The sequence below is a fragment of the Zosterops lateralis genome (genome assembly GCF_965231275.1).
Source record: "Zosterops lateralis genome assembly, chromosome: 11".
In the NCBI taxonomy this organism is placed as follows: domain Eukaryota; kingdom Metazoa; phylum Chordata; class Aves; order Passeriformes; family Zosteropidae; genus Zosterops; species Zosterops lateralis.
The window spans coordinates 359,139-383,711 of NC_139771.1; the positions used below are offsets into that span (position 1 = coordinate 359,139).

Sequence of the window (24,573 nt, forward strand, 5' to 3'; positions counted from 1 at the left end):
CTGCTTTATCTGCTTAGAGTAGATAAACTGTACCGAGATGTCAGTAACTGTACTCCTTTAATTTTCTGATCAAATACTCACCTGCTGTGTAACTTTAGATGCTGTTTTGACATTGTCCCCTTTGGAGCTGGGAGTTGGGATTTCCCAGCACTAAATATGAACACGGTGTGCAGAAGCTTTTAGCACCAAGTAACTGGACACTCCCACAGAGGGTTAAGTGTGTGTGTTGAGTAAGTGAACACGAGTGACAGAAGACCAAGAAAGTGCTGTTGGACTGGCAGACCTGAAGTGTAACACTGTGAGTAGTGTATGGCTTTTTTAACCAAAGTTTGTATTTCAATAGAATAGGACTTTCTCTCTCTTTTAATGTAGTTCATGTAGAAAAGGATGAAAAGGATGAGGAGGACATGTCTCTGGATTCAGGGGATGAATTGTCAGAAATAGAAATCTGCAGTGATGCCTCTAAGTACGATACTCATGTGGAAGCTTTGCAGACAGAGGCCAAGGGCCCACATGGAGTAGATGCTAAAGCAAGCTGCTTATCAGTTACAAAGTTATCTCCCAAAGCACAAACTGGCCCTGTGGAAAAGACTTACAAAACTGACTTGGAAGAGAAACAGCCAATAACTCCAGTTTTTACAACGTGCTCTGCTGAAAGAGAAAAACACAATGCAGTCGAACAAACTCCTTTCAGTAACTTCCAGGTTTATAGCAGACAATTAAACATGTCCCATCAATTCAGCCACTTTAATGTACTCACTCATCAGACTTTTCTGGGAACAACATACCCAATTTCTCCTGCAAATCAAAACCAAGAAGGGAGCAATTATTTTCTATCTGCCTACAATCAGAGCATGGATACAGAAAAGTCATCATCACCTGGTGGCTGGAATAGCTGCTGTGATTCTTCCAGGCCATATTCAGAACAGAAATGAACTTTTAAGTCTCTTTTTCTAAGTTGCTGTGGACTTCTCTGTTTCTAAAATGTTGTATTAACAATTTCTATTTTATTCTGGAACAAAATGTTTCTTGTTATTATTATTTCAGATGTTTTCATGTTCTATTTAAATTCCTGATGGCCTGTCCCTGTTGGAACCATCTGAAAATTTAAATAATTACATATATTTTTTAACATTTACTGTACTTGAATTATCTTGTTTTGTTGGCACTTTTAAGTTTCTACATTTGTATTTGATCTGTTACCTAGGCTTCAGTTTGATGTCTGTTTAATGTAAAGCTGAATGTCTGCCTAAAATCTGTGAAAGAACCAGTTGGGTTTTTTAACTGCAGGAGTATCCAAGTCATGTTTCTTTATATAAATATTAATGTATTTATTTGACATTGACACAAATTTTGTACAATGTTTTTACATAGGTCTAAGGCAGTGTACTTATTTTCATGACTATATACTGGATTTTGGCTAAATACCTCAATTAGAGTAATCAGTGGTGCAGTTCCATTACAAAAAAGCAAATAAACTCTTAATGCACAAGGGACTTCCTAACATGTTGCTTTGTTTGTGGTTTTTTCATCCGAGCCTGGTTTCATGCCTAGCAATCATCTCTGTGTCTCACTTGGTGCTCTGTGCCATTGCAGCACCATCAGTGTCCTCCCAGCTTTTATGTGGCCACTGTGATTACTGTAATGATAGAACGACAAACAGGGGTTTAATGACTGTGGGAGTTCAGTTTGCATCAGAAAAACCTCAATCCTCTCCCACTTCAGCTTAATGACTCCTGGGGTGTGGGGGTGCTGGAATTGTTTTATGGGTTTTAGTTATAAGTTTAGTATAGTTTTTAATTGTAATTTTAGTGTAGTTTTTTTAGCCACCTTAAGTGTGCCCCCTATCCTGGAATGTGTTCTTATCAAAAGTTGGTAAGTTTCTAAGACAACCCAGGTCTCTGCCCAGAGACTGTCTCCCATTGGTCCCTCCCTGGGATGAGTCCCTACCCATCCTTTCCAATGTATCTTCCCCCCTTCCGTCCATCAATTATCTCCAAGGTCTGAAGGTTCGGCCAGTGGTTGGTGGATCCTCCAGGGACCCCTCCCCAATTTACCTTGATTTGTTAGTGTTTATGTAATTCAGTTGGCATTTGCCACCTTGCTTTGTTTCATTGGTTTATAACTTGTATCCACGCCCCAAATTGTTTTGGACAAAAACTCCCTGCAGCCCAGGTTCAGGGTCTCTCTCCTGAGGCACTGGGCTGGGGTCAGGGGCTTCCCCTGTGCTCCCCGAATAAAACCTTTGTTCCCCGAGCCTCGAGAGTTTCCCCTCTTTCAAACCACGGCCGTGACAGTGAAGGTAAAGGTGCTGCAGAGCCAAGAACCCACACAACGGTTCTGTTGAGGCGTATCAGAGCTAGCAGGTGGTCCAGCCGAACACCAGGCAGACCAGAGAAAGATATGCACGACAACACTGGGGCTTTCAGGTTTTTGTTTTGTTTATTTGTTTTGTGAACTAGCACTGGGGTAAGTATAGTTTTATCTGTTTTTTAATCCTGTCTTTTAAATTTCACATCTGCTGAGTTACCAACCTTTTCACCCTCAGCGATTTTCTTTTGTTCATTGTCCTCTGCCTCAGGCTTCTGGAAGGCAGCAGCCACAGTGAGCAGCTGTGGAGTCTCCAGACCGCCCTTGTTGCTGCATTGCTGCCTTTGCTGAGACTCCTGACTTTGACTACTCATCTTCACGTCATCCAGAGTCCTGTGTTTGGGGGATTTCCTATTCGTAATTTGATTTTAGTGCTTTTCTCTGGGTACTGTTTGATACCAGGTAAGTATTTGAAACTGCATAACTCTAAATTAAAAAAATTTGTTGGGACAAAATTATTGGTTAAAAAGGGCAGTTAAAAAAACCAAAAAAACCCCATAAACTTTTGACTAAAGCTGATTCTTTCCCTATATAAACAGTGGATTTGATTTATTCAAGTTAAGAACCAGTACCAGACTAGTCTTAACACTTGTTACCCTTTCCCAATCAAGGCAAGTAATTTTTTTCTGAAAAAAAGAACTCCCCTTTTATCAATTAATTGTACCAGATTGTGTGACGAACCATGGTCTTAAAATCTGGGAGTACTTGAGTTGATATTCACTGTATAAGGCTAAAAGGTAGCTGACTATTGAAAGACAAGCAGTTTTGTATAGTTAAAAATGCCAACAAAGACGACTAAAGCCAATCAGAATACATCCTAATCTTTTTATTTATCAAAATTCACACACTGAGTTCTACAAAAACCCATGTAACAATTTACTTCCATGTTTATGGTGGTTTGTATTAAATGGACACATCTTCAGGTAGCATGAAAACCATTCTAAACAGACAAACCATCATGAGGTTAAAGTAACATGATCCCATAGTCTATCAAAATTCTCATAATTTAATTTTCATTAAAAAGACAGAAGTGGTTCATAATTAATTACAATAGCAAAGTGCTGTGCATTTCCATATTCAGAACATTCATATGCACCTCTCAAAACGGTGGCATGAAGTTCTCTTGAGCTACAATGGGAATCAGAGTGTTCTCCAACTCCATCTGCTTCTGCAGGAGGCCCTGAAATAAATACAAATGTGAATATTCTGTCTTACTCACACAACCTTAACTAATGAATGTCATCGTTAAAAACAATTTCCTTGTTTAACGCCCAATGGTTTTTAAGCACACAACTTCAGAAAAAACAGTACAGCCTCATAGACTCAGGGGAATTTCTACAGCAGCCTTCAAGTGTGACTGGAGTGGGAGCCAGGCCAGTGCCCAGGGATGACCATGCAGAGAAAAAAGGACTTTTGCACTGTATGGAAGGGAACTTTCTCGTCCCTTCGTGCACTGTCTCTGCATTTGCAGTACTGTAGTGAATTCCCAAACTCTGACTGGGAACTGGCTTTAGCCTTAACACAAATGATTCTCATCAGAGCAAGGGCAGCAGTGCCACTGGAACTGGACCAGTGTCAAGACATTTCAGGGTACACTGATTAACTGTCTACAGGTTCAAGGTTCGTGTAAGTACTCATGATAGAGAAATCCTGTCACAAAAACCCCTTCTGGAAACGTATCCTTGTCTATCAAGTCATACATGACAGAACCATGTCAAGTGTGTGCATAAATTAAAAGTAAGTATTTTTACTGTAATTAACAGGATCATATATATTGATGGATCTGGCCCCTTGCTCTCCATCTATTTTAGATTTGTCAGAAATAATTTGGTATCATGAAAGTTTTTTTTTTGAAAAAGTTTTTTTTTTCTCAGTTACAAGGCCTATCACAAAGGTAAGAGTTATGGGCTCCTCGCACAGCTCAGGACATACATAATGCAAGGCAGCAGCTCCTACAGCAATTTAGACACAGATTCCTGGTGGCACCAAAGGAAAGTCAGCAAGGCAGCTTCTAAGTCTCCAGTTTGGTTCCTTCTAAGGCAGCAGCTGCCTCCTTTCAATCATTTGATTAACTGCTTTCTAATTAATCAACAGGATCTGCATATTCCTATTACTGGGTCAGTGTTTTCAGTCTCTCTGTCAATAATTACTGTTTTTACAGAGCATTTTTTGCATTTAGAAGCACATCACAAAACCAAGTTATAAAATAAACTGCCCTAAATAAACCAAGAGCTGAGGAACAAGTAACCTCAAAGTTGGACGTTTAGTGTTTATCACATGGATTGCAAAGGCACTGGAAAGGTGCTCAGCAATGGGAACTACGTCCCCTGGGAGCCGTGGGGGTGTGACCCCACCCAGCCATTGTCACCTGCAGCTGCCTCAGGAACAATGGGGTACTCTGGTAGTACTGACCTGGGGCTGAGGGGAGTGTGCTCCTCTTTCTTAAACTCTGGCCCTTCTTTTTCACAAATAATTCACTTTGCTCAGCTTATCGACTGATTTTTGATTTCAGTGAGGAAAGTGAGTCTGTTGCTAGTTCCTATTCCTGCTGTGACCTGAGACGTAGGAAGAGATTTGCTGTCTTGTAGCAAATGCAGTTATAGACTCACCCTCACCCTCCCTTTGCCCTCTCTTTTCCCTTGGTCAGTTCCACTGGGCTCTCACTACAGCTGGGCCGATGCACTTATCACTCTGGAGTTCAAAGACTGAAGACTGGTCAAAATTATGTGACTATTACGTGAATTCCCCAGACAAAACAATGGCTAAATGTTATAAATATATATGTATGTATGTAGTCTGAAACTATCAATCCACTCTATATATGAATATATAAATGTAAAAGTATAGATTATCTTCTGAAACAGAAAACTCAGCTTTTTGTATTTCAGACAAAATCTTGCACTATTGACGCTTTCTCAGTGAAATAACTGAAGTGAAACAGGCGTCATCTGTACATCAGGAGTATGCAATACTTAGGTATACAAGATATACTGAAATTGAACAATTCATGTCCTAAATGCCTTCTGCAGCTATTTACAAAGCTATTTTACCGCTCTGCAGGGTATTTACAAAGAACTGCCCCTGTTTTAAGTTAACTCCCTTGAAGAACCAAGATCCACTGAAAGACTAACCTTACTGTTACTTTTTAGCCACTGCAAAACTGACTGTAGGTTCAGGTGGCTTCTCAAAGCTTGCCAACTTTAACCTGTTTAAATAACCATGGCTTTTGTATCCTCAGCAAGCACAAGGATCAAAGTGTATCTTGAATCTTGGCTTCACTCTTAAGCAAAATGCCAGTGGCAACTGAAGTGAAATACAGCACGTGGACTTGTCTCAATAAGGTGAACCAAGCTGTGAACAGGACAAAGACCTAAGGGGTAAACTGTAACTGCTTCCCAAACAAGGACCCAGCCCTGGCCAGCTGAAAGTGAAAACTTCCAAAGTACCAACAGAAAACAGTGAAGATGCACAGTCACAGGTTCTGCTAGAACAGATATGGAACTAGAGTGTAAGTGGCCCGTAAGTCTAATGTGAAGATCTCTGTGTTATAAAGGAAGATGGAGTTATTTATCTTAGTTAGGCTGGAATGGCATGTTGTATTTGTAAGCTGAAGATAAGAAAAACACAAGTTATGTAAGGCCCCAACCCCCAGATCCAGGACTCAAGAAAAGTAAGTGGCAGGGACTGGTGTCAGATTTCTACAAGTATAAAAGCTGGTGTGAAATGAACAATAGTGGGACGTGCAGATCCCTACATGTTCCTGGCACCAGTAAAGGTGTGTTTACTTTACAGCACCTGCTGTGGAATAGATTCCTTTGGATCAGAAGCCAAAACACTTTAACAGGTGTAGATATTTAACAAAAGTGTTAATGAACACTGGGGAAGACCAGATCCAGTGAAGCCAATGTGAGAGCTGTTATAAACAGCTATGGAATAGTTGGCTTTAGTATAATTTATTTTAATTATAAAATTGTAATTGCTTGCAAATAATTACTGTAAGTTTTAAACTGCTTTTTAAGTATGATAAAATTTGTAATTGCTTGTGGGCAGTGTAACTGGGGCAGCACGGCTCTCACAAGATGTAAGCATGCTTGTGAAAGATGTATTTTAAGATATGCTTGCTACTGCAAAATGTATATCCAAGACAGAATAAGCAGAGAGCAGAAGACCATAAAAGGAAAAGTACCAAGCCCAAAAGTGGCATCCAAATACCATCAGAAGACCACTCTGGACTGCCAACATCTGCAACTATTCAACTGTGCAAACATTGAAAATTGAAGCAAGATTGTAGTCAACGAGTTCAAAATAGATCTGCCAAATCGTCTGAGGAAGTAACACAACTGTAATAGGATAAAAGACTGCAGACTGAGGAAGTGGGTGTGCCACTGACTTTGCCATGCACCCAGCCCTGTATCTTTTGCTTTATGTTATGATAACCCTTGTTATCATTTATTAAAACTCTTTAAAATTTAAGAGGAGTGGGCTTCGTTTCTCAGAGAAGCTGTTAGAAACTGGCCTTTCAATGTTCTTGGGTCGCAACTTTTCTTACTGATCTGGGGAAAGTTATGAGCCTTACTGCTGAAGCACTATGGTACATGGCAGTGCTTCTGTCTTTCTAAAGCATGACAGATAATCAATAGCATCAACTACTGCTAATTTTGTTGTGTTTCACTGTCAGATTTTCTTCCTGTTATTTTGATAATTTATGAAATTTTCCTTTCTCAAGGCAGAGAAAAATCCTGCTGCTAGCAATGAAGTACATCTAGTTTGGACCTATTCAAAAGCAAAGGAAGATACTGGTAAATGTTTATTCTCAGTGTTCTTCACAATGAAAAGGCAAGCCTGAAGTTTTTTTGTCTTGCAGCCCTGTCAGGCCATTTAGAAACATAAAGAGAAGTGCTCATGTGCATGTCCAGACCTGTGGCTTCACTGGCTGTGGCCACACCTTGTTGCCAACAGGTGCAGTATCCAATTCACTCAGGCTTTAGTAACAAGATGCCATTAACCAGTACCTGACTACAAAGAGAACAATGTACACAAACACACAGAGGCTTTTATCTCAGGAGCTTGTGTGTCTCTGGCATTAAGCTAATTTTCATTTTCTTCTCAGAAAACCTGTCTGATTGACAAATCCTGAATTTTCTTTTTAAATGCTAACAAGAAGCAGCTGTCTTGGAAGGATGTTTGAAGTATTCACACTTCCAATTTGCAAATTGTAATATTTTTCCAGGCCTGACATGAGACTACCCCAACCAATCCTTCTGCACCAACCCCACTATTCTGTTCTGACCTGGGAACTGCAGAGGGGAAACCTCATTAACAAGGTTCCAGTGTTGTGTTAAACACTGAAAACAGCCCTAACCACAGATACCTGGACACCAAACAAAGTCATTTCTCCTGGTTTCAAGTTTGCTCAGGCACTTCACTGATTCATAGCTGATTTAAGGACTAAGGAATCCATAGTCTCTCTCTAAGGACTGTCCAAGAGTGGAAGCAATATGTGAAAAAAATAGTAAAATGGAACAAAAGTAGAGAACAGGGCTCAAAACACTAATGAAGGGATGGAAATTGAATTAAAGATAATGATGTCATATTTTTTACTTCAGTGTATATATATATACACTCATGCTCAGTTATCAAATTTTTGCTTACCTGTCGTAATTTTGACAATCCTTTGAGAATTGCTTCTTGTCTTTCTCTGATCACAAGGACATCAGGATTTAGAAGAGGATCTCCAATGTGATCTGAGCTGAAAATCTGTCGTGGGATTTGGTAAGAATCTAAAAGTAAATGTATATCAAAACAGTTAATAAAACTCTTCATTAATTTTCTTTTAATTTTGAAGCAGGAGATTTTGAAAGTTTGTGAAAATGAGAGGTTGGCTGCTAATGAGATTATAATCTCTACTTTAAAATCAAGCAACACTTAAGATTCCCAAACCTCAATCTCTATACAGTAATGCAAGGAAGTGCAATCATACTTCATGAAAGGTAAACAAAGAAATAAGAAATTGATAATACTTTTTTTGTTGCTTTTGTGATTTTTTAAAACTTTGTGGGGCTTTTTTTTTGAATGATGAGTATAATTTGGCTGCACAGCCTTTCTGCGCACTGCTGCAACATAGAGACATTACTGCAAAATTCAGTAAAAAGCAAATACAAATCTGGCTAAAGCTGCAGCACTCCAGTGTAAATGACTGACACGTTTCTGCTCTCCCTGGCTCACTGCAGTACCGTGGGGGTGGTGTGCTGAGGGCTGGCTCAGTGGGGCCTCTGGATGGAGGCAATAAACATCCTGTGTCCGCACGTAGGGCACGAACTGCGCCGACGGGGGTCTCAGGGCCCTGGGGGAGCTGCTCTGCTGGGAGTCTGTCCTGGTGTCCTCTCTCCCACCCTGCTGGTCATGCACGACCAAGTGAGAGCTCTGCATCTGTCTTCGTTGTACTTGAAGTAATCTGCTCCTAACTGCTGGAACGTGTGGTGATTCAGACCTGTATGGAACAACTGAAGTTGTAAAAAAGCCCGGAAAATACTTCAAGAGTGTGATTTTCTCAAATAACAGAGGCAAAGAATCTTTGGAGGACAGAATTTTTGTTCATTAACTCTGCTTTTATAGCTGCTATCTGTATGGTCTTGTGTATTTTTAATAATAGACAATTGGATACATCTTAATTTTTTAAAAAATCAGGAAAGAAATGCAGGTGCATTTCAGTAACAACGTATTTCTACATTTCATTAATGCACAGCATTGACGTACCTTTCTTCATTCAAGTGATTCTTATGATTTTTTTCTTCCTAGGAGAAAATCAAAGAAATCCAAAGTAAAACAAGTAAATCTCCATGATTTGTATATTAGAAGCTTTGATTTTTCAGAGAAAGTTTGTTCTGAAATTCCAAAAAGGACTGTTTGACCTGGGTTCAGGAAAAAGAATTTCATTTAAGAGACTTGTAGTGCCCATGAAATAAATCAACAAATTATAGGAAGATTTGCTCCAATTTTCTTTGGCGGCTCTAAGCACTATCAAACATATTACGTACATTTTCCTATGTCCTTGGTATAAACCTGAAAGGTTCAATCCAACATATTAAAGGAAAGGTCCGGAGTTTTGCTATTTGAAGATGTGAGAAAGTGGGGTGTTCATGCATACAGAGAATGAGCAAGTGAGAGAGAAGGCAAAAGAGAAACCAATATATTTGCTAGTACTTTCTTTAAAATACTTTTTTCCAGTCACAAGCTTTACTGATATAATGCTTACTGCAAATAGAGAATGACTCCACTAAGAAGGATGCATTTCTGTGGCAATGGAGTACAGCCTCAGTAACCCATATTCTTTGCAGAAAGAAACATTGTTTTCTTGAGCAGGTACTGCTGTACCTCACCGGTCAGCACAACACAACGACTGGACAAAAAAAAAGTCAGTAATGTCACTGTGTCCTGCACACTGCTTTGCAATCAAGCTTTCTGTTTACATAATAAATCATTGAGGAAATGAAATCGAAGACTGAAATAACAGTAAAAACATTCACAAAATCTGAATATGTTCTTCTGCTCCCGATGAACAAGAGTGCTGACATAAGGATGAGCCATAGGAGAACTTCAATGCTGCAGTTACATAACTGAATTCCCATCCAGGTAAAACTGTGAGAAACAAGAGTCTCAAAACCACAGCATTGTTCTCAAAGGCCAGACAGTGACTCACCTTTCGGCCTCTGTGGCCCTTACTCTTCACAGCTGTTTCTTCCCGAGGTGAGAGAGACCTGGCTGAGTGCCCTGCCCTGCTTGCACTGAGCTGCCCAGGGCTGTTCCTTTCCACCAACTGCAGCAGCTCCATTTGACGGCGCACTTTGCTCTCTTCCCTCTGTTTCTGCAGTGCTTTAGGGTACCTTTCTGAGGCTGGGATGTATCTTTTACCAGGCTTGTTTATGTTCCAGTCAGGTCTTCTGATGTATTTTTCTGAAGATTTAATGTGTCTTTCTTTTCTTGCATATTGCTCATATAGATCACTGTAAATACCATCAGTCTCTTTTCCTGAAGGTTTATTTTTATCCATATACTGCATTTTCTTCTGGTATTTTTTGTTGTTAGACGCTTCTTTATATTCCGTGGAAATATCAGGCAATTCACAACAGGCAGTTCTTTCCTCAGCTGACTCAGTGTATAGTGGAATATTAAAGCAATCTAAAAAAAAAATAAATTGTATTTTAACTCCAATTCTGAGCTATTCAAATTATTTGGTTGACTTTTGTACATTTATCAATCTACCATTACTTATTTTATTTTTAAAATGGCTGCTACAGTTCTATAATGATTTTTTATTCTTTTTTTTCTGCAGAGGACAGACAGGATCTTTAGAAGGAAACTCAGTGAGGAAGAGATAAAACACAAAAGACTGAAGAACCAAACCAAGTTACTTAAAAAATTTGGGCCTATGTGGCTTGTGATCCTAAACTGACACTATATTCCTGACTATGGGATTTGTAACTGGTAAGTAACAACTATACAGAAATATCATTTATTTCAAAGACTAAATAGTGATAAATAGAGGCACAAAGTGGTACACTGTGAAACACCAACATGACTGTGTCTGTGCAAGTATTTCTAACTGTGAGTAAGAGTGATTTGGCTCAGTTTCACCAATAGGGTGCCCCTGGCTGTCTGGAGGTCCTCCAGAGTGACTCAGGTGTGGGCTCTGTACCTGTCTGCACCGCTGTGTCCTTCCAAGGGGACTCCTGCTGCTCAGAGGGGCTCTCCACACCATCAGGGGAATCAGTACTTGGTGCTGAAATGCCAGAATTACAGTTTTCAAACACTGTGTCACCTGAAAAGTGGTAGAAGTTGTTCCATTTAGTAACTTATATTCACTTTAGAACATGCTACAGAGTTACCAGACTGTTGTGGTTTAGAGCTCAAAGCAATACTGAAAACTCTGGTCCAAATCCCAGTGCTGTCCATTTTCCACTGGATATCTGACAGCACACAGGTCTGAATATTCCTGTGCATTCTTGCCAATATCTTTGCCTTTGTTCCTTTATGTAATACAGTATTTGAAACTTTCTAAACCACGACATTCTCCATAGGACTTAATGCATATATTTGTTCAAAAGGTAAATAAATAGTAATGAAATTTGGTTTGTGGCTCAAATGCAGACAAGGAAACAAAAACCAAAAAAACCCACCCCAATCCCAGAAACAACTAGATATCAACCACCAAAGGAAAAGGCAAACTGTGAGACTTATACTTGCCACCACCAAGACTGTTCTGAAGTGCTGAAATGTCATGTGCCTTCTGAGCCAAGTCTGGAGTGTGCTGTTCTTGTTTTGATCCCTGGGCTAATTCCTGAGCTTGCTCCATTGTCTGATAAAGCTCTTTGGCTTTAAGAGTTACAAGTTCCTTAAAAAAATAGTGATTATTTATTTTGAGAATGAAATCAATTGGGTTATTTAATCACCATATAATCCCCAAGGTTTGTATGTATTTTTATTTAGGGAAAGGTTTGGTTTTTTTTTCAAAACTAAAACTAGTTAAGTACAGTATGTAATCTATAATCTCTATGATTATAAAGTTCAGAACCTTTGCTGTAGTAATGAAAGCTCTTCAGTCTTAGCATTAAAAAGTGAACATTTAGATCCTCGAAATTATCTGGATATTTCTAATAAATTCTAATAGATTCCTCTTTTTCTAGATGTCATCTGATGTCAGCCATCTGTGACTTTTTGTGGTTTAATGAAAGGAAAGGAGCATAAATACAAGTAATAAACTCCACCTTACTCCTACTTGCACAGGAAGGGGACAGTAAAAGCTCCCCAGCAAATGTCAGGGGCTTACAATTCCCTGACTCAGGGTTCAAGGTGCAGGAGAGACTGGGCCAAGGAAAATCTCATTTCCCAACTGTTATTAGCAGCTGATCCTACTCCCTCCTGCAGCCACAGTTGGAAAGAACAACTAGTGCTGTCACGTTTCAAAGGAGCTGAGCAATTACAGCCAAGAATGATTTTCCCCATGTTGAACCAGTCTGTTCAAGCATCTACAGGCAGAAGCTACACACTTCCATCCAGAAAATATGGAGAAATCAAGACTGCACATTTCTGCAGGCTTTGGAGAAGACTTGTTCTGGAATCACCTTGTCTTATAACACCACAGAATCTGCTATTGTTCCAAAGAAGAAGCAATCAGTAATAGCTCTACTGTGCCAAAAGGAAGAATGAAACATCAGACCAGGTGTTTAACCTTCCACAGAGGTTAAAGAAGAGATAGAAATGCAAAATCTGTATTTACCAAAGGTGAAAATGTACCTTCGGTTTAACTTTTATATGAAAGCACTGTGTAAAGCTCAGCAACAGCTGCACAGGGGAAAAATGGAGAACTTGAATGACTTTTAAAATGCCTTTTCCAGACTACACCCTAAGAAGTCTTTAATTCAGACTGAAAGCACATTCACTCAGATGAACTTCATGGTGCTGAAGCACCTTAAAAGCATCAAGTTACCAATAACAATAATTGGATTACATACTTTGAGATATTTCTTAATTTTAAATTTGCATTTTAAAACAGATGTTTCTGCACAATTTAAACTACGTTTCTGTTTTTGCCAGTTCTTACAATTTCCCTTCCTGCAAAGGCCCTTGTTCAAAAAAAGAGCCTGGCCTTATTCTTGTATGATGTTGTATGGTTATTAATTAAGAAAGCAGATTTTTGGTTTCAAATGTCTTCATTTTAGATAGTTTTCATTTTCAAAATTATGAGGAAAATTTTGCAACCGAGGAACGAGAACTATTATCCTCAAAATTCAGTGTTATCACTGACTATCTGCACTAAAGATAATGCAAACCTCACCTCCTTTTGCTTGTGTTTGAGCATTTCTTCTTCAAATTGTTTCTGCAGTTGTGCTTTTTCTCGTGCCAGGCGCATTTCTTCCTGTTGTTCCTCCCATTTTCTCTGCTCTTCCTCCAGTTGTTTCTTCTTCCGTTTTTCTTCCACCTGAGCCATTATTGCTTTCTGGCAGGATCCAAAAAAAAAGGACAAAGTAAAAGATGTAACATGAACATATTGTAAGGTATTTATTAGTGTATTTTTATGTATGTGTAGAATTAGATTTGGAAAAGTGAAAAAAAAAAACCCAAACCTAAAAACTATTTAGTTCAGACAATCTGGGTTTTGCTTCTGGAAAAGCCCCAGCCCAATCAAGTAGTCTGAAATACTCAAATAGAAAAAAGGAGCTTTTTAGGTTTTAGATAATAGGTTTTTTTCTTGTAAAGAGATGAAGGTCTGATTTTCACCTTATGCACATATAGTAATCCAGAAGTTTGATCCAGCAGAGTAATAGAACACTGGTCATTTATACTGACACTTCTTCACCCCGTGCTAGAGACACCAGCATGCAGACACACATTGTTAGGGTGCCACAGAGGTTGGGTAAATGTCACTAAAGTAGATAAAAAACTAAAGGTTTTATCGTTTTATTTACCTTTTTTAACTAAAGGTTCATCATGGAGTGGGAATCTGTAAATATCATGTTTCTCTTCCAAATAACAGTGGAGACTGAGGGAAAATCCACACAAACCTCCTACAGCTCTAAAGACTGAACTGTACATTTTTTGAGGTAGGAATTCAGTTACAGAAATGCAATAAACTCATGCAAATATTTAAAGAGAATTGTAGAGTCTGACTGAAGGAAATACTGCCAAAAAATGCATATGTCATCTAAAGCATAAAAGTCAAGTACCCTGGGTTTTGGTATTAAATCTCATGCTTTATTCATAAGACATTTCATCCTTTCTTCTTATTAAATAAGTGTGAGGCTTTAAAACCAAAGTCTACCTGATGTTCCAACTGCTTCTGCCGCCTTCTGTCCCTCTCCTCAATCTGTGCAGGGTCCAGCAAAGCTGTCATGGAACGGAGGAAACTGTGAACCAAGGGACATGTCAATGTTTTTAATCATTAGAAGACAATCCTTAAGCCTTTCTTAATTAGAATCCGTTAGATTTCATTTTCATATTGAGGTTATCCCGTTGTACTAATTATAAATTAATACAAATTAACCCATAGATTATGAATTTCTTTTCATAATCAAGTAAGGTTATTTGCAGTAAATTTCATTAATAAACAATGGCAGCACTTGTGTCTTTCCATAGTGAAACAACACGTATTTGAAAAAAAGCAAAAGCCAAATGAATATAAAGGATTTTTTTTTTTTTTTTAAGTTTCTGAGGAGGTACCAGAAATGTACTGGCTGGGAAAAGAACTACCCTTACAAAGCTCACTCACCTGACTCTCTGACTTTGCTCCAAAGCACCATTTTTAGCAGTATTTTCTGCAGTTCCCATCTGTAAGGGCATGAGGTTGCCTAAAGCTACAGGTGATGAAGGGTGAATGAAAGCACTCGGGTCCTTGGCGTCGGGTAACAGGGAAAGACTTTCAGGCTTTCTGCTCATTCCATTTAAGGAGTGTTGTGCATTAGCATTAAAGTAGTTCTTAAAAGAATCAAAATGCATTTCCCATCTGTCATGCTCTTCTGCCTAAATAAGTATCAAGCAACAACAACAAACCAACAAAAAACAAACAACAAAAAAAAGGGCAAAAGCATTCAGTTACACTGTTTCTATAAAATGTGGTTAACAAAACAGACAATACACATTTTGTACACCAGGATCATTTGAAAAGCTACAATGCACACAGCAGTTAATTCCTTAAGTGAGAAAACAAGTGTCTCTGTTACTTAAAATGCAAGTCAGGTAACAGATTATAATGCTGATCCATACCTAGTCAGCACAAACATATTGCTACTACATTTTCATGAAAAAAGGGAAAAGGTCACTCCCCCGTGCCTGCAGCCCTCCTTCCACAGCACACCTACCCAATTAACAACAAGGCAGCTAATGAAGGAATCTTTCCCAGCTGTGTTCCCTTCACAGTTAAACTCAGTTTACAAAGGAAGCCTGATCCCTTCAGCAACTCAAGAAAGGCCAAGACCTCGTTGTGCTGTGTGTAGGTCTGTAACCACCCCTGGCAGCAAGGCTGTCTTTGGGGGTAAAAAGGGTAAGGTTATTTTCTTCAATGCTTTCTAGAGAAGTGCTGGCTTTTTAACTTTTTGAAAGCTTCATGAATGTGTGTATTAATTTTTTTTTCTAGAAACAGGATTTTAGCATCATTTTGACATATTGTACTAGTTTTCTCATTTCTCACCTCCTGTAGTTTAGACAAATTCTCTTTTTCTAAACCGTCTAGAAATGGTCTCTACACCACCTTGCAAACCCAAATGCTTCTACACATGGTGGAAAAGAGAAAGTATAGCACTGGTGTTGTAAACAATAGAACTTTTAAACTTTTGTCTCTCTAGTTAGGCTTCACTTGACTTTGCCTTGGGGAAAGGAATTTTCTTTAGTTTTTTTAGGAGATGTAGGCTCACTCTAACGAGATGGGCTGAACATACCAACAGACTGGGAGTGGCCCAAAGACACCCAGAAAGAGAAAAGGCCATCAACGGAACATCAACAAAACATTAGCGGCTACCTCTGAACATCCACCCTCAGATGCCGCCTCCCTCCGGCAGCAATGGAGACATCTGGTCCGTAAAGGACTGATAAAAACAAAAATTAACATCAGAGGCGAGGAGATTCGGATCCAATGGGAAACTGAATAGTCGGGGTTGCTCAACTCTGGACTTTAAATGAACGTTAAAACAGTGCATCTCTATGGGTTTTGACTGTATGAAGTTTTGGGGAAAATCCTGCAAAAACATGTGTGTCTGGAATATTTTCTTTGGCATATCCGGCCCAGAAAAAAAAGTAATGCCTGGTTCTCTATTACATCAAATACAGTGCTAGAGGGTTTAATTTTCTCCCCGATTTCCAGTGATTGCTACTACCACTGTCTCCATCCCTGCAGCAAGTCCTCTAACACACCAGATACTGAAATACTGAACAATCACTGGCTCCTTGTCCAGTAAGGGCATCCTTATGGTGAAAACTGGACATGCTGCAGAAAATTCCATCTTTGCTGCCACTTCACTAATTACATTTTTTATTTCTTAAAACAAAAATAGAGAAATACTTCTCTTATTTCAAGAAGTCCCTCTAAACCACAAATACCTTTGATAAATTAAGCTTTTCTTCTATTTTTCGTAGTTTAGCTTCTTCCTGCTGCTTGTCCAACTCTTCAAGCCACTTCTTCTGTTGCTCATGTTTCAAAACACTAACAGGTCGCTCCTGTGGCACAGCTTCCTGGAATAAGACAACTGCTAGCTCTTCTACAAAAAAATAAGTATCTTGTCTAGCCACATAATAAAGACTTGGCAGAAAGCTCTGCCTTCGGTTGGTGAACAAAATTGGGCCTTTCTCTAGCACAAAAAGGATGTAAGTTTTTAATTGTAAGAAGTGTCTGACTGCTAACAGAAAGATGAATTTGATTATTACTAACTTGAATCGTCAGCCTCTCACTCCAAAAAACCCTGCTTACTAGTATCATGAATAGAAATCCCTTTCTCTTCCTATGGTTCACTGCTCAGTCTGTGTTCCATGTAGATTCAGAACTACAATCTAATTAGCAGTGATCTGTCTCAAATTAAGGAGATACCATCCATCTTCATTCTTCTGCTTCTTAATGGATCTCTGTATTATTCAACAAGCTCCAGTGGCACTGGCAACTTCCAATGCCATCTGACAGAAAACTGTCCTCAATTACTGTCTACCATCCATAACTTCTTGAACCTTCTACCATCAGTATCTTTTATTTTATATAGGTTCCCACTTCTCTATTTCTTTAACACATACTTAGAAAGTAACTAATACTGCACGTCACAGCTTTAGTACTGTTCTTCACATCAGCCTTAAAGGAAGTGCTGTGTTCAAAGCATTGATATTTTGGTAAACATTCATTCATTCAAAGTCATTTATACACAGCAAAAAGGTCTAAGGAATTCTTCTGGTTTAAAAGAGCTTCTTGAGACAAACATTTGTTGTTAATAAATAAACCCTGCATGCAATTTAAGATCTTACCCTGAAAACCAATGCTGTACAACTGCCAGCTGGAAAGTCAGAAGAACTGAAATCAGAAGACTGCCCAGCTGGAACTCTTGGAACATTCAGTGCAACTCCATAAGCCTCTGTACAGGCAGAGTTTGCCTCAGTGCCATGAACTGAGTCAGCTGGAAAGACTGTCTGCAAATAAAGGGACCATTTTAAGACTTATTTTGTTCACCTGACTTGTTTGTTAACAAAATTATATTTGTAGAAGCTGCTGTTCATTAAAACCTCAGCCGAAATTTATAACTAAGCATCTTTTATCCACTACTTATCAGTTATGTTGACTGAAAGAAATTGTTATGGGACGGAGTCAAAACTTTACTAGGAATGCTGCATGTGCCACAAAGAAGTGCAATTTGCTTTTGCTCTAAGAATATATAGCGGATACAACCCTAGCTTCTGTTTAACAGCAATAAATTTCACTGAAAAATTCTCTTGTGAATATAATGTATTTATCTAACACAGTGTTTTCAGAATGACACCTTTTAAACAAGCTAGAGATCATATTGGCTATGCTCATTACGTAAGCAATCAAATATTTGTGAGATTGCATGAAGAACGTATATAATTATATAGCCAGGAATTACATTTGAGACTATTCCCCCAAACAGAACAAGAAAAGATTTACACTTTTTAGTCAGGAATCCAAATGAAGGGACAGGAATGGGTTGTCCCTGCTATAAAGATCTTAAGCTGAGAAGTTACAAACTGGAGCAACAAGTGAGTGTTGACTAGGAAGCTGCAGCCCTGAGAGGGCTTAAAGCACCACCAATGTGGGATTCTAGAGGATTTGTACAGAAAATAGAATCTTCTATGAATTAGAAGTTAAACTGTTCTGCTACAATGCTGTGAAAACTGTGATCTTGTATTTATTAACACACTTACCTGATCTGGGTCCGGTGTTTCCACTTTACGGGTTTTATTACTGCCAAGTTTTGCCCAGAAATAACCTACTTCTCCCTCCAAAGTTTCTTTCAATTTCTTCTTCAGTGCTACCTGTTCATCTTAAACAAATGAAACCAAACTCTAGTAAGAGCTCCTATTGCAAACATAAAAAAAAAAAAAAAAAAAAAAAAAAAAAAAAAAAAAAAAAAGAGAGAGAGAGAGAGAAAGACAGCAATGCATGTCTCCCCTGTCACTTGGGACTGTGAAATGGACACAGGAGTTGTCACCACTAAGTCTGACCAATCAGTCACGACCTTGCTCTTACAGAGTGTCAGCCCAGGGATGCAGAGGTAATAGGGGAGTCACTCTGAATAACTGGAGTAACAATTTCCCAGGAAAAACTAACAAATAACCAAGTATATGAACTCTCTCAATTTTGTTAATTTTGTTACACTGGTCTTGAACTACTTTAATACTACTAAAACCAATGGAGCTGTAATGGAAGCTACTGACAATGCAGAATTAAACCTTGAAACCAAATGGTCTAAATCCAAGTTCAAAACAAACCACAGCACTCCTCCATGTGAATAATAAAAAGCTTAATTTGTCAGAGAGAATTTATTACTGTATTAAACAGTTTAAGTTTCCTCCAGAGATTCCCCTTGATTGGTGATGGGGCTGGACTGCAAACTCTCCCAAGTTAACCACAATTTCATACACTCAGTCATGCTTGTAGACTGGGGTGATGCTGTTGCTATTAAAAAAACAAATGGACTTTTTAAATTATAATGGCTGTCAGCTACTGTCAGATTATGACAAAACTACTGGCAAGTAGCACCTAAAATACAAAGCATAACAATACATTTAAGTTGAGATAATATTTAATTGGCAAATAAGTGTTTCTTGCAAGAATTTATAATCTTGGCACAAACTTCTGAAATTCAAGAATCTTAATCTGTCTTGGAGACTATTTACTTTTCAATTTGTAGCAACTGTACTTATATACGTAAATTTAGAAGGGCATAAAGAATATCAATTTTTTTATCATCCTGAGTGTAATAAAAATTGACCAAAAATGTATTTTATGCATCATAAATACCTAATTCCTTCTTCCACTGGGTCTTTTTAAATTCCAATAAGGCTTTCTCCCCTTCTCTTTCACCCAAGGTACTAAACAAGTCAGCAGGTTTCCATAAATCCTTTCTAGAGAAAAGGAAGAAGGGGAAAGATTTTTATCCAGAAAGCTGATCTGTTAAATTTTACAGGTAACTTTTAAATTAGTATTTATAAACAATATTAATGTAATTAAGAACATATGATATGAAACTTTATTGAGGACAATTTTTATATGCAGTAACACAAATGTACCTACATAACTTTATGTCCTGGCTGTGGATGTGCTTCCTGTTTCCTGCCTGAATCAGAGTTTGCTTCATCCGGAACTTCACAATCTTTCTGAAATGATGCTGTAACATTTTCCTCTGGTGACTCATTAGAGGCTGTGGTAGAACATAAATATATGCAATAAAGGAAGATAAGCAACAGTTCTTACACTTCTAAGAACAACTGTGGAGGGAAATGAAAAATGCTATTCAATACTAATAGTACAGTTAGGCAAAAAGATTAATCCATCTTTGGCACAGGAAAATGGCACAACTGCTCTTGAGACACAGAGGAAGGCCTGAACTTTTCACAAACCAGAAGAGCCCTTCTCTTTGGGCAGTGGTACAGTGCAGTTCTATGCTTTTTCCTCCCCAGTGTAAAATGGTTCTTATTTTGCATCAGTGGCAATGTGTCTTGCTGGTTTGCTCTTCAGAATACTGGAAATCTATCGAACAATCTTTTTTACTGTTATAATTCTGAAACACTTGGTTCCTCACAGTAACAATGTCACATCCATAATGGCAAATGGTATTTTGTCTAAGACCATCCAACATAAGTGTAACTTTTCCACAAAGTGCAAATAAACTTTAATTATCAACTCAAAAGTTAAGCTTTCACATTTTGTTCTGTTTCCATGAAACGAATGCATCCAATGGCTGGTATCTTACCCACTTCCTCTTGCTTTTCATTGTGAGTCTTAGAGATGCTTCTTCCTTCTTTAACAATCATCAAAATCTGTTGAAGCTGTGCTTGTGTTAAACACACCAAACTTTTTAAGTCTTCAGCTGATACATGTGGGGCTTGAGGTTTGTGTTTATTTTTTTTCACAATACTATGATCCTCTGCATCAAGATATCTGTTTGTCTTGTCTCTTTGGAAAACCAAAGGGTAACTTTTAGTTGTGGCTTCATGTGAGGAGTGTTTATTAACTTGCAGTTTTTCACCTTTTGTCATTGATAAGCTTGATTCACTCCTTGGTTTTGTTAAATTTTCCTGCTTGATACAAGCATTTTGTGTTGGCCTCCAGATGAGCCCAGTGTGCATTTTTCTCAATGCCTGTTTAGATACTCTGGCTTTATTACCCATCTGTTAAAGCAAAAAGAATTCACCATCTATTAAATAAGGAAAAAAAATGTATTTGTAACAAATGAAAACAAGATTGAAGCAACAAGGAAAATAAGTGTAATTTTTCTTTTCTGTTCCATCAGTAGAAACTCGGTATAAGCTAATGAAATATCTTCATGAGTACCAGGAATACTTTCCAAGAGGACATAGCACCTGAATTTTGGTATTTAGAATTTTAACCAAAGTGACAGTATGAATAATAATTTTAGGTAGCATAACATTTAAAAGATTTAACAAGCATTAATTCTGCTTTACTTTGGTGTTTCTGAAGCCTGGCTCCAAATGTACATGTTTTCAGCAAACAGCCAGCAGTATTTTAATCCTGGTTTTTCCACTCTGAACTAAAGATTTATCCTTTCCAAGGATCTTGGTGCAAACTTGTAATTATTTCCTGTGTATTGGGACCTTTTTCTGATTTTTCTCCTTCTAAAACCCACATTTGAGTTTACTCAGAGACAACCTGTACGGCCAAACCTGAAATTAAACACGCTTCACATCTCTATTTTACCAGAATTCCTTTAAGGTCTCTGCAAGTTCTGATTTATATGATTCTCTCTGCTGCTCTAGCTTCTTGGCCAAGGAAACTAAAGCATTTTGAAAAGGTAAAAATAGTCACAAAACTTAGAGTTCATCCTTTTGAACAGCTATTATAAACCTGAGAAATAACAGAACACCTCAAGTTAGAAGGGACCCATAAGTACATATTTCTCCTTGATAAATGTAATTGATTACAAGTATTTAAACAGTTCAATTTCTCATATTTTGTGTTAACCAACAGTGAATTTGTGTGTTCTAAAATTTTTACACTTACCTTCATGGCAGGCTTTGATTTTTCTTTTGGTAAACAAACACAAACATATGAAAGAAGTATTTAATAACAACCTGCTCCTGAAAAACAATCTCAAGAAATTAGTAAAACATTATATTAATCTGATTTTTGTAAATCAGGGGGAAAGTACTTTTCCCACACCACCTGCCCTGATTATTTTACTTTTTTTTTATTTTAACTTATTTCAGTATACACGCTTCAAAAGTATGTTGGAAAAAAACCAGACTATTTCAGTAACTATTTTGTGTAAAAAAAAAGGCTGTATAGTTTTTATACACATCTAATCAAATTATCGTGCCAGTCTGACCTTTCCTTGCTATTCACTGTTTCCCAGAGAGCCCTGTGGTAATGCCTTCTTTGGTTCCATGATGTTGTTTGTCTCCATTACTCCCCCACCCATGTCCTGAATTACTTTTCAGTCTTATAACTCACATCCTAGAGGATGCATAGATGTATGAATAAAGAATGTTTTAATATTAATAGAGGGAATGTGGTACTCAAGAAATCCTGTACACATAGCTATTTTCTGTGTAAGAGAGAAAAGCTATATCCAGTAACAGCTTAAGCTACTGCAGAATAATCCTACTTTAGCCCCTAAGAATGTGAGCAGTGTTTTTCAGTGCAGAAACCAAAATTCAGAAAATTACACCGTGATGCAATTTTTGATAGCATTGAATTCAACAAAATGCTGTTTATATCAGCATACAAACAAGATAATTCTGGAAAAGACTGCTTGGTCAAGGCTAGGTCACAGTCCAAGTGCATCCTGAAGCACTCTGGAACAGACTGCCCCTGCCCAGCCAAAGATGCTCAGGATGGTTGTAAAGAGCACTGGAATTCCTTCCTGGCTCAAAACACCACCTAATGTCTCATTATGCAGCTGTCTGGTAAATGCAGAAAATGAAATAGAATTTAAAAGACATTTAATGGAGAATTTCTGTATACTGACCATGTAGAACAGCTGGGAAAAGCAGACTTATACAGAAATGTATGTCTGACAAATCACTGAAACAGAATTTATTAACACTTAACTACTAACATACGTTTCTTCAGTATATTTCAGATGGTGGTAGTGAGACTTGGCCTTATAAACTGCTTATTGAAAAATAAAACTGTTAATTGCAAATACTGAAGCTACTTTAAAAATGTGACTGTAATGATGCCAAGCTGTGTAAATTAAGCAGCTACTAAGCCTCTTTTATCCTGGCAAGTAACACACTATAAAGTTACAGAAATGGTCAAGTTATGCCAGTTGATACACAATAGCACCTAACTTTTTATTTTAATGACAAACTAAGAAGTGGAGACTATTTGCCAGCTGTTCCCTGGTGCACACACTATTCAGAGTCCATTATCAACCTACTGTTCCAAATTGAGCTGGTGAGAGAGAGGACTTGTAAATAACAATGCACAAACATTCTTCTTAATCTGAAAAATATTTCAGGAAAGCTGGGCTTTATATCCCTTGGATATTTGGTTTAACTTCAAGAAGCTTTAAAGACTACTTGAGATAAATAATTTTAAAAATACCAGAAGAAGCTAAAATTAGCCTAGGCTTTCCATCCAGCACTTCAGTTTTGAGCTTCAGTCCATCACTGCAAAATGAGAGAGAGAGAGAGAGAGATCTGAAATATTAAGTAACCTGATAACAGTAAGATTTTTACATTAATAACAAGAACAATTGTACTGAATTGTAACACAGTTACAATTACAGTTCTTCCAGATGGTCCTTCACATCCCAAGCTCTGTTTTGAGAAGTTATTTAAAACAAAGAAATCAACATGTCTTGAAAAGGGAATAGTTTTATTGACACTGAAAAAATTGATTGGCATGTTTCAAAGTACATCTTTAACACTACAAGTGCCACTCAATATCGTTACACAGAGCAATACGCCTCAACGATTTAATAATCCAACAATATAAACTGGGCGCTACACAAATCGCTAACCGAGGCTCCCGGAACGCCAGCGCTGTTCACAAAGCGGGGCTGTTTGCTGGAAACAGCCTTTGGTTGTGCTCCCACGCACAGCAACTCGCCTTTGCAAGCGGAACAAGCGCTGTTATAAGTGTTTACGAGAAGAGAAAAACGCGGCAGTGTAAAGTACCCAACTGCCTTTCTTTCTTCCACATGAGCAGAGACAATCCAACATGACCATAAGCGCTCCGAATAACACTTTCTCTTCACATTTCATTGTAAAAATGCTAACAATGAAAACATCTCTCGCAGCTAGAGCTCGCACACAACTTTCTAAGAGGCACCTTCGGCAGAGGCCCCTCGGTAAAGCGGAGCTGCCTCCTGGCCCGGCCTGGCCCAGTCCCGCTCTGTCCCGCAGCCGGCAGGGACCGGGGGGCGCGGAGAGTGCGCGCTGCCCCCCGCTCCGCCGGAACGCGCTGTCCCCGCCATCCCGACCCCGCCACCGTCTCCCAGAGCCCATCCCGAGCCCCTCCTGCGGGAAGGGTCGCTAACCGCGGCTCTGTTCCGCACATCGCTCCCTCGGCCGCGCGGCACTGCGCGCCTTGGCGCGGGACGGACGCGTTCCGCAGGGCAGGGCCCATCCCCCTCCACGAACAGCCGCGCCCCGCTGCCGGCCCGGCCCCGCTCGGCCCTTACCCCAGCTCCATGGCTGCCGCGGAGCCGCGCGGAGCCCCGCACATCGCACGCCCTCGGCTCCGCGCCCCGCTGAAGGAGCCGCGCGCCCATTGGCTGCCCGCGGGGGGGGGGGGGGGGTGTGTGTGCTTCCACCAATGAGCACCTGCAGCACTGCGGGGCGGCGCGGCCGGGAACGCCGGGGGATGGAGTCCCGCACATCCCTCTGGGCCCGGAGCGCTGGGGATGGGATCCCAAACCCGCCCGTCCCGGGTGGATGGAGTCCCGCACACGCTCCTCCCGGGGGATGGGGTCTCGCAGCCCCGCCGAGGGTACGAAGCAATTGCTAGGCGATTATCCCTGGCCTCGAGCG

General features: G+C 39.2%; 2 protein-coding genes and 2 long non-coding RNA genes across 15 annotated transcripts in view; 2 read left to right on the forward strand and 2 right to left on the reverse strand.

Annotated features, from left to right (window-relative positions):
- The window catches only part of TASOR (transcription activation suppressor), a 35,109-nt gene extending 27,105 nt beyond the window's left edge, over nucleotides 1-8,004 (forward strand). For 2 of the 7 annotated variants that reach the window (XM_083869804.1, XM_083869803.1), the window contains one exon: nucleotides 373-2,003. In XM_083869804.1, coding sequence (XP_083725930.1) covers nucleotides 373-935 — 563 coding nt within the window. In that variant the 3' untranslated portion in view covers nucleotides 936-2,003. Of the gene's footprint in view, nucleotides 1-98; nucleotides 2,004-2,581; nucleotides 3,074-5,608 lie in introns of those variants that run through there. The other 5 variants (XR_014590922.1, XR_014590923.1, XR_014590921.1 and 2 more) reach the window with 5 other exon arrangements.
- The window catches only part of LOC310913950, a 293,389-nt gene that overhangs the window by 17,219 nt on the left and 251,597 nt on the right, over nucleotides 1-24,573 (reverse strand). The gene's annotated exons all lie outside the window — the stretch shown is intronic.
- Nucleotides 3,182-24,298, reverse strand: CCDC66 (coiled-coil domain containing 66). Of its 6 annotated transcripts, none has more exons than XM_083869808.1 (19): nucleotides 24,225-24,298; nucleotides 23,144-23,208; nucleotides 21,596-21,618; nucleotides 20,328-20,745; nucleotides 19,649-19,775; nucleotides 19,376-19,479; nucleotides 18,277-18,395; nucleotides 17,365-17,526; nucleotides 16,459-16,590; nucleotides 14,636-14,886; nucleotides 14,189-14,273; nucleotides 13,205-13,366; nucleotides 11,614-11,761; nucleotides 11,066-11,149; nucleotides 10,070-10,548; nucleotides 9,127-9,164; nucleotides 8,604-8,860; nucleotides 8,023-8,150; nucleotides 3,182-3,550 (listed from the first exon to the last, which is right to left on the reverse strand). In XM_083869808.1, the coding sequence occupies exons 1-19, from the start codon at nucleotides 24,266-24,268 to the stop codon at nucleotides 3,470-3,472; spliced, it is 2,907 nt and encodes a 968-aa protein (XP_083725934.1). In that variant the 5' UTR covers nucleotides 24,269-24,298; the 3' UTR covers nucleotides 3,182-3,469. The 6 variants fall into 6 exon arrangements, with proteins under 6 accessions (XP_083725934.1, XP_083725933.1, XP_083725937.1 ...); XM_083869807.1 differs by having other exon boundaries at nucleotides 11,066-11,188; XM_083869811.1 differs by lacking the exon at nucleotides 24,225-24,298 and having other exon boundaries at nucleotides 11,066-11,188; nucleotides 21,596-21,672; nucleotides 23,144-23,183.
- On the forward strand, nucleotides 10,561-13,203 carry LOC310913949. Its single transcript, XR_014590928.1, has 2 exons — nucleotides 10,561-10,854; nucleotides 12,054-13,203. It is a non-coding gene; the product is annotated as an uncharacterized lncRNA (long non-coding RNA).

Coding starts and splice junctions, on each gene's coding strand:
- CCDC66 (XM_083869807.1), bottom strand. CDS start 24,268: ATGTGCGGGGCTCCGCGCGGCTCCGCGGCAGCCATGGAGCTGGG. Junction 11,762..13,204: donor TCAAACACAAGCAAAAGGAG/GTGAGGTTTGCA, acceptor TATTTTTTTAAG/GAACTTGTAACTCTTAAAGC. Junction 8,151..8,603: donor CTCAGCACACCACCCCCACG/GTACTGCAGTGA, acceptor ATTTACTTTTAG/ATTCTTACCAAATCCCACGA.